This window comes from Desmodus rotundus, chromosome 12 (assembly GCF_022682495.2).
Source record: "Desmodus rotundus isolate HL8 chromosome 12, HLdesRot8A.1, whole genome shotgun sequence".
NCBI lineage: Eukaryota > Metazoa > Chordata > Mammalia > Chiroptera > Phyllostomidae > Desmodus > Desmodus rotundus.
The window spans coordinates 60045410-60061406 of record NC_071398.1 but is presented as its reverse complement, the minus strand read 5'-3'; the positions used below and the strand labels follow the sequence as shown (position 1 = coordinate 60061406).

General features: G+C 42.6%; 1 protein-coding gene and 1 non-coding gene across 2 annotated transcripts; one reads left to right on the top strand and one right to left on the bottom strand.

Annotated features, from left to right (window-relative positions):
* Positions 1-5934: 5934 nt before the first annotated feature.
* PRPF38B (pre-mRNA processing factor 38B) lies at positions 5935-15520 on the bottom strand. The gene is made up of 6 exons (XM_024570347.4): positions 14932-15520; positions 12102-12170; positions 11654-11805; positions 11513-11573; positions 8881-9104; positions 5935-8562 (listed from the first exon to the last, which is right to left on the bottom strand). Exons 1-6 carry the CDS (start codon positions 15211-15213, stop codon positions 7710-7712), a joined length of 1641 nt encoding a protein of 546 aa, XP_024426115.1. The 5' UTR covers positions 15214-15520; the 3' UTR covers positions 5935-7709.
* On the top strand, positions 10543-10682 carry LOC112314112 (small Cajal body-specific RNA 11). The gene has a single exon (XR_002975777.2). It is a non-coding gene; the product is annotated as a small Cajal body-specific RNA 11 (non-coding RNA).
* Positions 15521-15997: the final 477 nt, after the last annotated feature.

The following is a 15997-nucleotide window of genomic DNA, read 5'->3' as shown; positions in this document are numbered from 1 at the left end:
AGTATTACTGTATTTTGCAGTACATAATGTGCACTTTTTTTGCCTAAATTTTTGAGGGAAAAATAAGGATGCGCATTACACATGGATAGTACTAATTCCGTGTCTATATAAATGTTTTTAATTCTTTTATTTATGCTTATGCGTTAAAAGTGTAACTCTAGAAAGCAATAATTATATCCATGTGTAAAATAATACCCTGGAATATGATCATTGGTTTTGTTTCTAAATATAAGTAAATAAAAATTGAATTAAAATATTAAAATGAAGTATTTTTCCCCTGAAAGTTTAGGCCAAAACGTGGGCACGCATCATACATGGGAGCACATTGTACACCACAAAATAGGTAAGTGGTGGAGCTCATCAGTGTGACCTCTGCGTCCAAGTAAGATAGAATGATAGTCTGGTTTCTCTTCAGATCATATAAATCTTTCGCCTTTAACCAACTCAGATAGAATGAAAAGGACTGGATACACCCTGCCTGACTTCAAAACTTATAAAGCTACAGTAATTAAGACAAGAATAATTGTATGGATTGTTATCAAGATAATTGGTATCAAGGTAAGATAAATAGATCCATGGAACAGAATAAAGTCCAAAAAATAGACTCACACTTAAATGGACAATTGATTTTCAACAAAGGTGCAAAGGCATTCCAGAGGATAAAGAGAGTCTTTTTTCAACAAATGGTACTGAAACAATTTGATGACCATGTATGAAAAACATGAACTTTGTTCCATACCTCATACCATATAAAAGTTAATTCAAGCCCTGGCAGGGTAGCTTAGTTGGTGAGAGCATCATTCTGATAAGCCAAGGTTGTAGGTTTGATCCCCGGTCAGGACACATACAAAAAGCAACCAGTGAAGATAAATAAGTGGAACAACAAATCATTGTTTCTCTCTCATATGCTCTAAAAAAATTAAAATTAAATAAAAATAAAAAATAAGTAACTCTAAGTGGATTATAGACCTAAATATAACACCTAAAACTATAAAACTTCTAGAAAAAATGCGAGAAAATCTTTGTAACCTTAGGAAAAGATTTCTTAAGTAGAACGTTAGAAAACTTAATTAGACTTCAAAATCAAGAACTTCTGCACTTAGTAAAGGACTAAAAAGACAAGACAGACTGGTGGAAAATATTTGCAAATCACATATTTGACATAGGACTTGCATCCACATTTTTTAAACTAAAAATTTAACAATGTATATATGTGTATGTATATGTATACAACTATCACAATGAGAAAACAACTCAATAAAACAATAGGCAAAATGTTTGAAAAAACATTTCACAAAAGGAGATAGGCAAATGAAAAAATCCGCACCACTATTAGTCATTAGGAGAACGCAAATTAAAACCACAATGAGATATCACTGTATCGCCTTAAATGTCTAAAATTAGAAATCTCTGGCTGACGTGGTTCAGTGGACTGAGTGCTGACCTGTAAACCATAAGGTCACCTGTTCGATTCCCAGTCAGGGCATATGCCTGGGTTGTGGGCCAGGTGCCCAGTTGGGGCATATTCAAGAGGCAGCTGATTGATATTCCTCTCCTTCCCTTCCCCTCTCTCTAAAAATAAGTAAAACCTTAAAATTAGAAAGAAAAATTGGCAAGGATGTAGAGCAACTAGAAATATAACAGGTGGGACTATAAAATGGTATAATTACAGAACAATTTGGATATCTCTTAAAAAGTTAAATATACACCCATTTTTTATGTTTTTTCATTGATCATTTAATGTTATTTATTGATTTAACAGAAAGACATCGATTTGTTGTTCTATTTATTTATGCATTATTTGGTTGATTCTTATATATGCCCTAGCCGGACATCAATCCCACAACCTTGGTTTGGTGTATGGGCACCCGGCCAGGGCAAATGTACACCTATTATATGACTTGTTTCACTCCTAGGTATTTACAATGGAGGTTGAAGGGACTGCAATGGAGAATGAAGAGCTGATAGGGGCAACAGACTGGACAACCCAATGGAAATAATTACTGGAAAGGATATGAAATGAAACTAAAGGAGGTGATGATTGGAGAATGGGAGATGTGAAATGGCCACCAGAGGAGTTCTGGCTACTGGTGATGACCAGAGCTAGGGTGTAGCTGTGGGAAGTGGCAGCTGAGGTCGGTGGAGGGAAAAATCGTTGGAGGTCAGGAGATCAGGACAGGGAGAGACCTGAGTGTTGGAAAGACTTTTCAGTGGGTACTGGGATCACAAGAACTATAGCAGGAGTGGTGAGGTGGTATTGAGCAATCTGTTTAACTCTTTTAACTACATATGAAAATACTAGGGGGTGTCTTTCAAGATACGTGGGTGGCACAAACTGAGGGACAGTGGGTGGTATAATCTGACGATGTGAACTTCAGAGGCGTGAGGATGCTCAGAGAGGGAGAAGCACGGTCAGGAAGCACAATGATATTATGGTAACACCTGATTCCTGGCCAGTGCCAGCTGCTTGGTTGTTGTCAATATAGGTCCGGTTATTGTTGAACAGTTCCATCAGGGAACAATGCCAATGAAACAGCTGTTTTGTGGTATAGATTTCCTTTAAAACTTTGACATACTGGCATGCTCTCCTCGGGAACACGCCCATGCCTTCCTTCCCTCACAGGCCTACATTTTTACTTTTCTCTCCAAACTCGAAGGGTCCCGAGACCTGCACGCAGGGGAACAGCGGACAGTGGCCGCCTGTCTCAGGCCACCCCTCTGTACTTGTCTGCAAGACCCCTTCCTCTGACTGTTCAGTGAGCTGACAGCAGCCCCGCCTAGGGTCTCCCTCCTGTTGCCGCTTCTATCCTAAGCACTTCCTTGTTTCACTGTCCCCAGTTTTGTAAATGTACTCTCAAAATTAAACAAACAAACAACTTTGACTTACTAAATTGACCAATTGTCTGAAATTCTCCTTGCAGGAATGGGATTCTGCAAAGCAGTAAATGCTTGCGTTTAGGTCCTGAGGGGTATGGAGTTAAGACCACTGAGAGTGGAAGCTGCTGCAAGCGTGAGTCTGTTTAAACTTCCTCAGTAGGGTGACACTGGGGAAATTAAGGTTAGCCAATATTCACAGGCTGGGAGGGGGGCTGAAAATAAGAGTCTGGAATAAACGAAAGTGTTAGGATAGTGCCTATCCAGAGTCATCAGCTTTCAAGCCCACAATATCTGCATCCACACTTCCTGACATCCCACCTCCTTCACTAGGCTGAATATTTCAGGTTCTGTTACGCAGTATGCAAGTCCAAACAGCAAATCCGGAGTTAGGGTTAGGTTTTGCTGAGTCACAGAAAACCTACCAAAAAAGTGGCTGAAACAGACGTTTCTTTCTGATATAAAGTAATGGAGGCCAAGCCTCCAGAGGTGGAGGCCATCGTGTTCCATGGAGTCCTCAGACCCAGGCTCTTCCCACCTTTCTAGTCCTCCGCCTGTCATTCTCCATCCGAGATAAAGCTCCAGCTATCACAGCAGAGAGAAAGCAGAAAGCTGAATGAGTGTAGAGGTGGAATAGGGGACTTAATAAACTAGCTAAGACTTAAACTAGGCATTGCAAGGCCCTGGCAGGGTAGTTCAGTCGGTTAGTGTGTCCTCTCAATACACCAAAGTCGTGGGTTTGATCCCTGGTCAGGCCACATAAACTTTTCAATGAATGAATGCATGAGTAAGTGGAACAACAAATTGTCTCTCTCTCCCCCCCTTCCTCTCTCCAAAGTCAATAAATTAAAACATTAAAAAAATGAAATAGCCATTAGAGGGGATATGAGAGTTGTTTAGTGTTGGAGAAATACGAAGTAGGATCGATTGTCTGGAAAGATTGGACACTACCAGACTGGGAATGGCTCTAGCTCACACTCCATTCTTCCACCACGCCCAGGCATCCCCTCTGCCCTCGGACAGACCATTGCCAAGGAAGAGGAACTGTGACCAGAACGTGTTTCCCATTTCTTTGCCAAGTCCAATCCAGAAGAGGACATTTTGTTACTGGTGCTGAGTACAGAGGGTAAGAATGAAATGTCAAGAAAATGTGAGACCTTCACTGATCAGGGGACCCTGGGGGCTCCCGTAAAAGAATGAGTTAGGCTTGTGGATTCCAAGAGACACCCAGGCCATCTTGAAAAAAAAGGATGGACATCCTCAGATGACAGCCAGGCAAGTCTTCCTGTTCTTCTAAGGACTGCACAATTTTCACTTTGTTCTCAGCCCAAACTCTAGCAGCCAGACTGATTCACTTGTACAATTCTCAACAAAATTTTCTGGTGGGGCCCTTTCTACTAGACCACATCGGGAGTTACCAACCAGCCTAACAAAGCAGCACCCTTATGACCAGTATCTTAGGCCACCGTATCAGCCAGGGGCAAGGTAGGAGACAGAAACAGTAATCTGAACAGGGAAAGTTTGGTATCATGAGTTTCTGCCCTGGCCAGTGTGGCTCATTTGGTTGGAGCATTGTCCTGTACACTGAAGGTCATGGGTTCAATCCCTAGTCAGGGCACATGGCTGGGTTGTGGGTTTGGTCTCTGATCAGGGCGCCTACAGGAGGCAACTGATCAATGTTTCTCTCCCTCCCTCCCTTCCTCTAAAATCACTAAGCATGTCCTGGGTGAGGATAAAAAATAAACAACAAAAAAGCAACACAGAAATGGTAGCTAAAGGAGTAGCCACTGCCTCTAAACAGAGGACGTATGGAAGGAACAAATTTGGAAGAGGTTCCCTTCTAAGACTGATGCTCAGACCGTTGGGAGTGACTGGGACCCACTCTTTGCTGAAGTACTGATGTCTGGGGCTGGAGAGGAAGGGGTGTCAACAAAACCAGTACAAAACTAGGTAGGAAGCCACCCACTGGGGTGTCCATGATACTTGGAAGTTGTCTGCTGAAGCACCAGCAAGAGTTGCGGCGAAGCTGGGGAGGGGGCAACCAGAGGACTTGCTGGGGAACACCCTCCCACGAAGTGCCCTGGACCGGGACACTGCGGGGGAATAAAACGCCAGGACCAGGAAGCAAAGTTTATTTTCAGCAGCATCCCTCCGGCCTCCTCTCCCAACAAGGCTAATACTGTGCCCGCAGGCAACAAGGGAAACATTAAGGGCTCAGCCCCAGTGGCACAACAGAGAGCCATGAAGGGTGGACTCAGGAGCTGAGGCTGGCCATTCACCTTGAACAAGTGTCACTCCTGTCTGCAGCAGGCTGAAAGGACCTCCCCACCCACCCTGCACTCACTCCCGTGCATTGCACGGTGGACCAATGCACGGTGGACCGTGGCCACGGTGGACCATGGCCGTATCACAGGATCCCTCAGCCATCACAGCTGAGAAGTAGAACAGTAGACTTCAAGTCAGCTGTGATGGTAACATTTTTCAGTTGGTTGTACTTATGCTCTCATGCTTGCTATAGCAACGAGTGTTGCTAGCTAGTGATGCGGGAATGAAAACAATCGCTTCAGAAGTCAGAAGACCCAGCACATCTTATCGGATGCCGGAAGACACGGTCCTGAATATACTTGACATTAACTGGTATCATTACATGTTCTATGAAAGTGTTCCTCGAAATAACTTTAAATGTCATAGGAAATCAAACGCAGCTTGTGATAGAACTTTTCACCTCCATTTGAAATAAACTCTTTCCACATTTTACATAAAACACACTGTGGAATTAACATTTCAGGTGGCTCTGGCTGGAGAGGTCAGTGGGTTGGAGTGCTGCCTCCATTCACCAAGGTTGTGGGTTCGATCCCCAGTCAGGGCACACACAAGGAGCAATCAATGAATGCATAAGTGGAACAACAAATCCATGTTTCTCGCTCTAAAATCCATCAGTAAAAAATAATAAAAAATGAATAGTTTTCTACTTTCTATGTGTCTAGTGTTAAGTCACCTGATCTCAATATAAGAGAACTAAATCTTCTAGTCTTAAAAAAAATAAAAAAACCCATAGCATTTCATAGAGAAATTTCTTCATTTAATGAGATTTTTCTGGAGTTAAGTAGGTACAAATAAATGTTAGGCCCGCATATGAAGGGCTCCTCAGAAGTACTTGTCTGCTCCATTTAACACTTTCGCCAGGTGGCTGCAGAGTGCCGGCAGCTGGCCGACAGAAACAGTGAGATAGGACAAAGGCTAACACGAGACGATTTCAGGGACACTCATGGCAGTCCTGGCACTATCTGGCCAAAACCACTTTGTGTCCGTTCCTGTGTTCTACCAAGAATTAAATGAGTTAACTTGTAGAAGTTCCTTTAAGTCCAATTATGCACTCTAAGTGCAAAGTACCTCCATAAGCACCTTTGATATGAAACTAAGTAATCGCCCCACCCAGAGAACAATCCGGAAACACAACACCCGCAGGCAGAGGGACCTGCCGTGGAAAACTCCAGTGAGGATTACTAAGCATCAGCATATGTCCAATCCCAGGCTACATGCTTAAGATTCACTGAAATGTATCTCTACACAAAGTGTGACTCTACTAACATTTTACCAGTTTCCACAAAAATACTTCAAGAAAATATTAACACATGGGGAAAAGCCAACAACCAGGATAAAGGATTTAATCCAGTATTTATTCCACACTCATGATCCTTCTCTGTAATCAGAATACAAGTCATAAGAACAATCTATCAAGTAATTTGCCGATAATCTTAAATAATGCAGTATAGCATTACTTTTAATACTTCTCTGTTCTAGATTAAGTTTAAAAACTCAAACAGCAATCTTCATTATCAATAAAAAAGTTTTGAATTTTAAAAAAAGGACACTATATCAAGCTGTTTTATAATTTAAGTATTTTCCATTTATAAAAATGCTTTGGAAGCTTGAGGCTTGAATCTATTTCTCTACTCATCCGCCCCACCCTCTCCCAATTCCACGTCAGTGTAGGGTTGCTGCCCGAATGCCAGGCTTTAGACATTTTTTCCTTTAATATAGTACTTTAAAATCTGAGAAATTCAAGAAAAAAAACAATACATGTCATGTACTTTTTTCAAATAAAAAAAGAAAACTAAGTGAATATATTTTAGGCATACTAACAGTGTCCCTTTGAGGTAGAATGCTAAAAGGACTTTTGATCAAATCACAGCCTAATTTAAACCTCTGGTATCAGAAACTACTCATAACTTCTCTCTAAAGTTAACTGTGGAGAATATTAAGTGTAACACATTAACAAGAGCCTTCCAAGATAATATACAGTGGACAAGAATGTTAATCCTACAACTGTGGGCTTCATGTACATTGAAAGCACATAATTCTCCTATGATAAACATCCAAGATCCATTCTCCAAGCCTTCAGCATTCTATTACGAAAAGCACAGCCATGCGAACTTCAGTACACAAACCATAATCCCACACCTACAGAACAAAAATAGAATTAGTGGCAGTTTATTGCCTTATACAAATTTAACCAACATGGCAACCATGCCAAAGAAATTAAAACATTTTCAGGACATATGTACAGACTGTACACCTCAAAAACAATTAAACAATAAAAATGCAAGAACGACCTGTACGCCAGGTCCCAAACTCAACAACTGGGTGAAAACATTGATGCAGTAGATGGGATTACAAAGGCACTTCCCTACACGAAGGAGAAAACGAAAACGCGGCCTACAGGGAGCTCGAAGAGTGCGTACTACTGCGACAACCTCAAGTTGGGAAGGGGAAAAAGCAGATTTAATCACACATGTGTCGGATTCAATGTGATCCACTCTCACAGGAAATGTTCACACAGCCTCGTCTCTGTCCTTGTGCTGCTTGTCCTGGCTCTCCGGCTCTGTGCTTTGGCTCCTCCGGTGGTCGTGTCTGTCAGACTGGTCCTTGCCGTCACTGTGATCCCGCCTGTGGGAGCGCTCTTTGCTTCTGCTGCGCCTTCTGGACTTCTCTCTGCTGGGGCTGCGCTCCCGCTTTCTCGCCTTTTCAGCACCGTCAGTCCTCCCTTGACTGCCACTGCGACTCCGTTTGCTGGACTTTTCCTTGCTTTCACCTTTATGCTTGCTCGCCTTCTCTTTGCTCCTGCTCCTGCTCCGCTTCCCTGCGTTCCTGCTTCTACTCCTACTTCTGTGTTTCCTTTCTCTGCTTCTGCTTCTACTGTGTTTTTTCTCTTTCTTGGAATCTTTTTTGTCATCTCTATGCCGTCTATCATCTTTGTCATCTTTATGTTTTTTTTCTTCCACCTCACCCCTACTTCTCCGTTCCTTGGACCGTTCCCTGGATCGCTCTCTGTCCTTTTCTCGGTCCTCGCCTCTTTCCTTATCGTAGTCACGATCTCGTCTCCTACCTCTCTCGTTTTCTTTCTCTCTTTCCCGATCCCTGTCCCTTCGATCTCCTTTCCTGTCACGACTTCGACTTCTATGCCTCTCCCTACTCCTGCTATGCCTGCGCTCTAGCCCCCGATCAATACTTCGGGATCTTCGCCTTTCTTTCTCTCTCTCTTTAGCTTCGCGCTCTAGTCGCTGGCGTTCTTTCTCTCTTTCTAATTCTCGGTCAAAACTAGAACACCCATGGCCCTCCCGATGATGGCTTCTACTTCTTGATCTTCTTGGGGACCTCCGTGGACTTAGTGATCTCCTTGGAGACCTTAATGTTTAAGAAAGAAGGAAAGAAGAAAATGTAAATGAACTGAACATACTGTAAAAAAATTTACTGTCATCAGTGTTATTTATTTAGATCTCTAGGTTACATAAACATAAAAAGTGATTAATGGAAAAAATGTGTGTGTTCACATTTACAGATAGGTAATTTTGTTGAAAATGTCATGAAAGGCAGAAAATAACCTTTGGAAGAAAAAGTGACAAACTCAAAATAAACACTATAAACAGAACTTGCCACTGACTCTCAAAGACCTCTGTATAAAGGTGTGTTTTTAAAATAAGCTTAATTGAAGAGTCACATTACCTCGAACGCCTGCGTTCAACATGTCTGTCTATTTCCTCAGCGCCTTCCTTCCCATCTTTCTTGATTTTCCTAGGCCGGGTCTTTATCTGCTGGTCAATATTCTTCTGAACTGGAACCGGGATCCTTGGAAACAGGGTTGAAAACCACTCCAGCTTAGTGAGAAAAGACCGCAGCATCTCCCCGATGGTCATCACGCAGCCCCCGCCGGCCTTCACATCTAGGTCCTGAGACACACAGAAGGTTCCCTCGCGGTCACACAATTATTTCAACACACACGTGACACTATAAAAAATTACCATCTTTGGAATCTCAAATACAAAACGAATCCTAACAGAACAATTTTAATTTGTGTACCCTTCTAATCTCGTAATGAATGACAGAGAAATACTTGGGCTTAAGTGTGTGCATGCAGGTGCGAACACGCCCTGCAACTTCCTGGGCATGAGGAGAACTGACCTCACTCAGTTAAGAATACGAAACAGCCCCTCACATCATTACTAACTATGCGGAACAATCGGCTTAAATTTGCATTCCACAGAATACCTAAGTATGCATGTACGTCTGTGGAAACGTTTGCACACATCGTCCCTGGCACTGTGACCTGGCTACATATGAACTACTTAAGACAATGCCTGTCTACGGACTATCTTTTAACAGGTCTAGTATAAAATGAAGCCCTAATAACACTGGAAGCAATAGCAAACCAACTGCCATGAAGCAGTGAGGTTTCTAATTTAGAGTCATGTAGAAAATAAATAAATGGACAAATCATTGGAAACGCATAATCCAGGATGACCGTTGTCTCTGAAAAGGGTCATTACCGCATGAAGGCCTTCTTGCTATGCCCTCTCACAGCTCAGGACATGTTAGTCAGCTATTGTCAGTCCCAAACCTACAGTGCAAGCACACAAGGAAAGTGAGATTTGTTATCTACACAGGGAAACAAGAGCTCAAGGTAAAACTGCTTGCACTCACACACATTTAAGTGTTCAGATATACAGTATTTCCAAATATAATCGCTGCAGATATCTAAGGAAGAAAACAATAAGTTAGCTTAAATAGAGATCCTCAGGTTTGTAAATACAATTAAAAAGACACCACCCAGAAGCACTCAGAAACCTAATACGATACCAAGTCTGAGAGGGACATGCTTCTTAAATCTACAAAGGAGAAGTGTTTCAGCCTCAAAAAATCTCCTCTAAAAAGAAAAAAATTGTTTAAAGATTGTGGTTTATTGCCTAACACATACTTTTTGCTTCTTTTGAGATATTGAACAGCTGAGGAAACAGGCCAAAAAAAAAAATGCAGACAAAAATTTCCATGTTTGCCCTGACCAGTGCAACTCAGTTGGTTGGGCATCATTCTGCAAAGTGAAAGGTCACTGGTTCAATTCCAGGTCAGGGCACATGCCTAGGCTGCGGGTTCGGTTCCCAGATGGGGCACATAGGACAGGCAACTGATCGATGCTTCTCTCCCTCTTTCTCCCTCCCCCTCTCTCTAAAAAATAAATAAATAAAGGATAGTTAAAAAAAAATTCCATGTTTATACAAGTGAGACTTTTTCAGGTGTACACATAATAGAAACACACTACAAAAATTTCAGCTACAACTATCCTTCGATTCAACAACTTCTTTGGATAAACTTTAGGAACAGGCCTCTGACTTGTCCCGGCCTAGGTTTTCTTCGCTCCCCTGTGCTTCGCTGCAGTGGGGGAGGGCTGGCAGGACACTCACAGTCTCCCTCTCAGCTTAGAAGGGCTGCCCTGAGTACAGGGCTGGCTCTTAAAGGCAAAAGAAGACAATGCTTAAAAAATAAAGTAAAAACACTCAAAGTTTACTTATGAACCTGAGAATACAAAGCAGTGGTAAGGGTATGTATGTGGACAATACAGCCCATTATTAAGTCTCTTTTGAGTTCTTGGGCTTCACAATGTAAGCATATTAATAATACATGTATGACTTAAACCTGACAAAGTAAAGTTTTCCAAAGTAACTTTTGTTTTCTGAACATATACAACAAGCTCACTCTTGTTAAGCTTGAATGGTAAACTAAATTTATAATAATAAAAAAAAGTAGTTCAAAGAAAAGGTTTGCTAGCTGTGTGAATATGTATATTACACTAGGAGTCAGGAAGCTAGAATTAGAGTATTTTGGTCACCTTGAATAAGCCATCTTAACTCTCAGCCTGCTTAAGCCCCATCCAGCTCTTCAATCCTATACTTCTTTGCAAGCGAGAATATTAGTACTTGGAAGAAGTTAGAGGATAAAGAACTAAAAAGTTCTGGGAAAAAAGCTAATTAGTATTCCATGTGCATATCTTATCTCTTCAATCTTGAGCTCGGTCCACCTTAAAAATTCACTACTGACTACACAAGTCGAGATCAATACCACACACATAACATAATCAGAAAGACAAAAGTCTTAATAGTCATTAAAAAATATTTTTTAAATGAGGATATAAAACTTAAGAAATATATACAATTCACCAAGTCTTAGTAAAAATTCAAAAAATACGAGTGAAATAAATTTAACTACAGAAAATTCTGGAAGACACTAGATGTCCAATAAATAAAATATATTAAAAACATGAAAGTAATCAAAAGAAAACTAATTATTACCCTTGCTGACATACCTCTTCGTCATCAAGGAAGGATTCAAACCAGTCCCAGAGGTCTGTAGGGGGCTGTGTGTACCTAGAATTACAAAAGACCGGTTAGGCTGATGTGAATTAAAATGCGATACTCATTGAAAACGGGGATAAATGCATACTCACCTTATGTACATGAATCCAAGGGCTCTAATATACGGAGAGTCTGTGTGCGTTATGAGACCCATCACTTGCTTGCGAGTTAACTTCAGGGTAAATAACTTGTATAACAGGCAGAAGGCTGTAGAAACAATTCCTCCTGTTCCAACACCACGAACCTTCAAGGGGAAAATTTTTAAAAAGCAGTAAAATAATTAATGAAGTTACTTAACACCAATTCATTAATCCTGATAGGTGTTATTAACAAGATACAATCCAGAACTGCGAATGGAGCATAAAAAAACAAATGTTTCTAACCCCATTCATAGGACACTTTAATTTATATTAAAAAAAACAAACAAAACTGAACTTCTAAGATTTGCCAACTACTTGTCATTTGAGTGTGTAACTGACATAAATATAAACTTATTATCAGACACAGAAAAACTGAAAAAATGCACGTACTTCTACTTACCCCTCCGCACATCCCTGTCTGGCCCGCTGTCTTCCTGCTTCCTTTCTCCCACGGTTCGACATGTGTGACCTGAAAATAGAAAAGAGGAACACAGCAAACATTCATACTTCAAATTTTTACAAGTATGATTAAAGTAAACCCAAGTGCATAACACAGCAGTTCTTCTAAAAGTTTAGAATATTTTGACTGATGTATTTATTTTATTTACACACATTAAGTATGTAAATCATCTTTAAAAAAACCAGCTTGGTATTTAAAGAGCACTAATAAAGCCACTAGGGTTGAATAAAATCTCAACAGCTTTACGGAGCAGAAACCCCATTGGCTTTGTAAGGAGCTGGTACACGTGGAGCCAAATCATTTCCAGTCTCATTTACTTGTAAAAAAATATGTGATAACATACCAACTTTATAGCTTTTTATGAGTTGCTTAAAAAAGTAAAAAGTCTCATTTAAAAATGAATGTAAACTCCCACTTAAAGCAGAAAGTATTAAGTATTTATTAAAAATTCTTTTTATAATAACCTCAATAGTTCCATTTTACGGTGATTTAAAATTCAATGTTAAAATAAAGAAAAATGACCTGAAGAAAGTATGCTAAAACAATAACAAGTTATTTCTGATGCATAATTATGGCATTTTATTCATAGTTTTTACCACGATCGGACATTATATTCATTCCTGACTAAAGATGAAATCACAGAGACCACACCTATCCTGATCATTCTGGTTGGTCAATGTATAATTCACTGTCAACCTAATTATGTGAACCAATTCATTTCCCCCCAGAATATAAACTGTATGAAAAATTGAATAAATGTGATTACTTATTACACCAAGTATACCCAAAGATTCAGTATCATCTCTGCTAAAGTGGGGACCCTATAAAAACCACATACTTTACCTAAAATATAACCAAAAAAAATTAGCTCTACAAAAGATGTAACTTAAGAAGGCCTTTTGGAAAGATAAGATCCACTGTTTCTTAAAAACAAAACTAAATCCTGTTCTTCCACTATGTATTTCTAAAACTATTTCCATCTACCATGGTCAGTTACATTTTAGGCTTTTTCGGTGGCTTCGGACAGAAAAGCGGACATTTAACCCTGAAGCACTACACTGTTTTGCTCAGCTGACCCCTGCAGGGCTGCAGGGCTTTACGGTTTCATTTCCTTCCCCCGCAGCTTGCTGCATAAAAGATGTTCCGGTTCGGTGAAGGCTAGCCAAAGGGGCGGCTGCAAAGCAAATTGGACTTCCCTGAGAAAACCTGAGGCTTTAGTTTTATAACTAAATTTAAATAATTTCTAGTAGAATCTGAAGTCCTTTCAAAACACAGAATTTGAAATTAGAAAACAAGCTTTTTTTCTATCACATTAACATCTGCCTGATCTTACATAGAACCTGCCACAAAAAGAGCAAGAACCCTTTTTTCGACTGTTTGAAGTTGACTACTAAATAAAGCTAAGGGCTGAATATTCACCACACTGAACCATGCTGAAAAAACCCCTTACCTTTAAAAACTAAAAAACTAGTTAGAGTATTATAATACTCTTGCAAGAGGTTATCAAAATTTCAGTGTACATTTTATACCCACAGTTGAACTGTATTCTCAAAATGATTTTCTATTGAAAGCAACTGATCTAAAAAAAAAAAAAAAATCCTTCAATAACCTAGTCATTTACTTGGGGAAAAGGTGAACAAATCATAAGCTAACGGCAAATTTAAAAAATTTACACTCGTTAACATCTCTACAGATATGTTCAGCTCACAGAAAATACTTTGTGGTCTGTCAAGTGTTTTAAAAGAGTCAATCTAGACAAAACGAATTGTATTACATTAGGTACTCTACCCAAAATATTTAAAGATCGGTAAGGCTATTATAAATATTCTTTAACATTTAACCTTAGGAGGCCCGGCCTGGAAGATATTTTCTTCACACTACATAATTTGCAGGCAAGTGGAGAAAGTCTATCTAGTTGTTAAAAGACCAAAACCAATGGCCAAAGTAATGTAATTAGCCGTTCATTTAACCCAGGGAAATGCATTTATGGCGATTGAGCATGATTAATAGTGCATACCTCTACCTGCGACCCTGGGCTGCTCCGAGCCTCGCTGCAAGACTGAGTCAATCCTGCTAACGAAACAAGAACTGAGACAAGAGTGCAGTGAGGAGGCGCCAGGTGAGCTCCCCAGCACAGCCAAGCCAGCACCGACCCTGCCGCAGAAGCCCAGGGCCCAGATAATTCTCATAAGCCCAATGCACAGGTAACTGAGACCACTCACTCCTGACTTCCTGCTGGGAAAATTTCCAGGCCTTCTGTTACACCTCTTGTACTGGCACCTCTCCACCCTCCACCCTCCCACCCCACTCGCACCGACCACTTCCCTGTCTCGTCAGAGAATACCAACGACACGAGGCCAACATTGCTGTCAATACACGCCCTGACTCGGGGTGAGCGGGAGAAGCACCAACAAGTTGGCGCGGACTAGATCCGCATCAAAAGGAATGATTTTAAAGCTGCGAACTGGAGAGGCCACAATTACCCTTTTTGGCTCTCCCCTACCCTTCTCGTCCAGCTCCCCCCTGGGGTGGGCAGGAGGTGCGAGAGATCGACAGCGGCGGGCTCTCCCGGCCCCCTTAAAAATGTGAAAAGGAAACGAGGGCGGCCCCCGTCTGACCTCTCCCTGGCGGACTACAGGCCACCGCTCCCTCCACCCACCGAACCTTACCCCTATCCACCAATCTTCAGATCTCGGGGGCCGCCTCCGCCCGTTCCCTCCGCGCTCCCTCCTCCGAACTTAACCCCAACCCAGGCCTAGGCGCGTCGTACCTTAAAGTAGATCTCGTCCACCACCTCGTGGTAGGTCTTGAGCTCGTAGAGCTGCACTTTGAAGTAAGGCGACGACAGGATATTGGTCAATATCATGGGGTTGAGGTTCATAGTCTTCTCGTTGCCCCAGAGCGGCAGCACATTGCCCTGCTTGCCCGAGACCGCCGGCTTGGTGGGGGCTCCGCCGCCGCACGGCTGCTGCTGCTGCTGCTGGGCTGCGGCCGCGGCCGCCTGGTGCTGCGGCTGCGAGTTGCCTGTCAGCGCGGGGCTGTTGTTAGCCATGTTGCAGCGGAAGGAAGGAGGGAGAAAGGAGGGGGGGAGGGGGCCAAGCTCGATCTCGCTCTTCGGGACAACGGTCCCGGACCCTACTCCATGGAACGCCGTCGGGAGAGAGGGGCCGCCTCGCTGTGCCCCAGCCCGGTGAGGGAGGGCGACGAGGACGCCGACAAATGGACTCCGGGGGGCGAGCAGACGCCGAGACGCTGGCCGCGAGAACTCACGGCAGAAGGCGAGCCGGCGGCCTGGGAGCGCGATCTCTTCCGCCAACTGCCCCTGGGAACAAGATGGCGGGCCGGCGGATGTGACGCCACCCGCCCCAGCGTTCCACGCGTCGCCGGTAGCCACCCAGAGACGCCCAGGTCGGCCGCCGAGTCCTCTTCCTCCTTACGCCGCGCGTCCTGCGCGCGTCTCGGGCGCTGCGGTGGCTGCTTCGCGGGCCTCTTAGATTTGCGCGGGTAGTTGGCGGGTCAGAGGGAGGCGCTGTACGTCCGATTCGCATGTTTTCGTGTTTGCACTGGGGCCCAGGCCTCTTCCCTCGAAAGCCTCCCCCTGGGGAGGGTTCGCGTGGCATGTGCCTGCAGATTCATGACTCTGACTCCTGCGTGGTGTCCGGGTCGTTTTTTAAGATTCTCTGGAAGGGATAATGGCCAGGACCATCACGCCTCGGTGTAATTACGATGCGAAGTCTTTTTATCCTCCCTAGGGCTGTAGTGTCCGACCAGTGGTCTTGTTTGAGCCTAAATGTATTAAACTAGGATCGAGGTAACATCTTGCTGGGCTGCTAAAA

What these genes read in the sequence shown, in the direction of transcription:
- PRPF38B (XM_024570347.4), bottom strand. Translation starts at nt 15,213, where the DNA reads ATGGCTAACAACAGCCCCGCGCTGACAGGCAACTCGCAGCCGCAGCAC. An exon ending in TGGACGAGATCTACTTTAAG is followed by an intron (nt 12,171 to 14,931) that starts GTACGACGCGCC and finishes TTCTATTTTCAG; the next exon opens with GTCACACATGTCGAACCGTG. An exon ending in CTTGGATTCATGTACATAAG is followed by an intron (nt 11,574 to 11,653) that starts GTGAGTATGCAT and finishes TTGTAATTCTAG; the next exon opens with GTACACACAGCCCCCTACAG.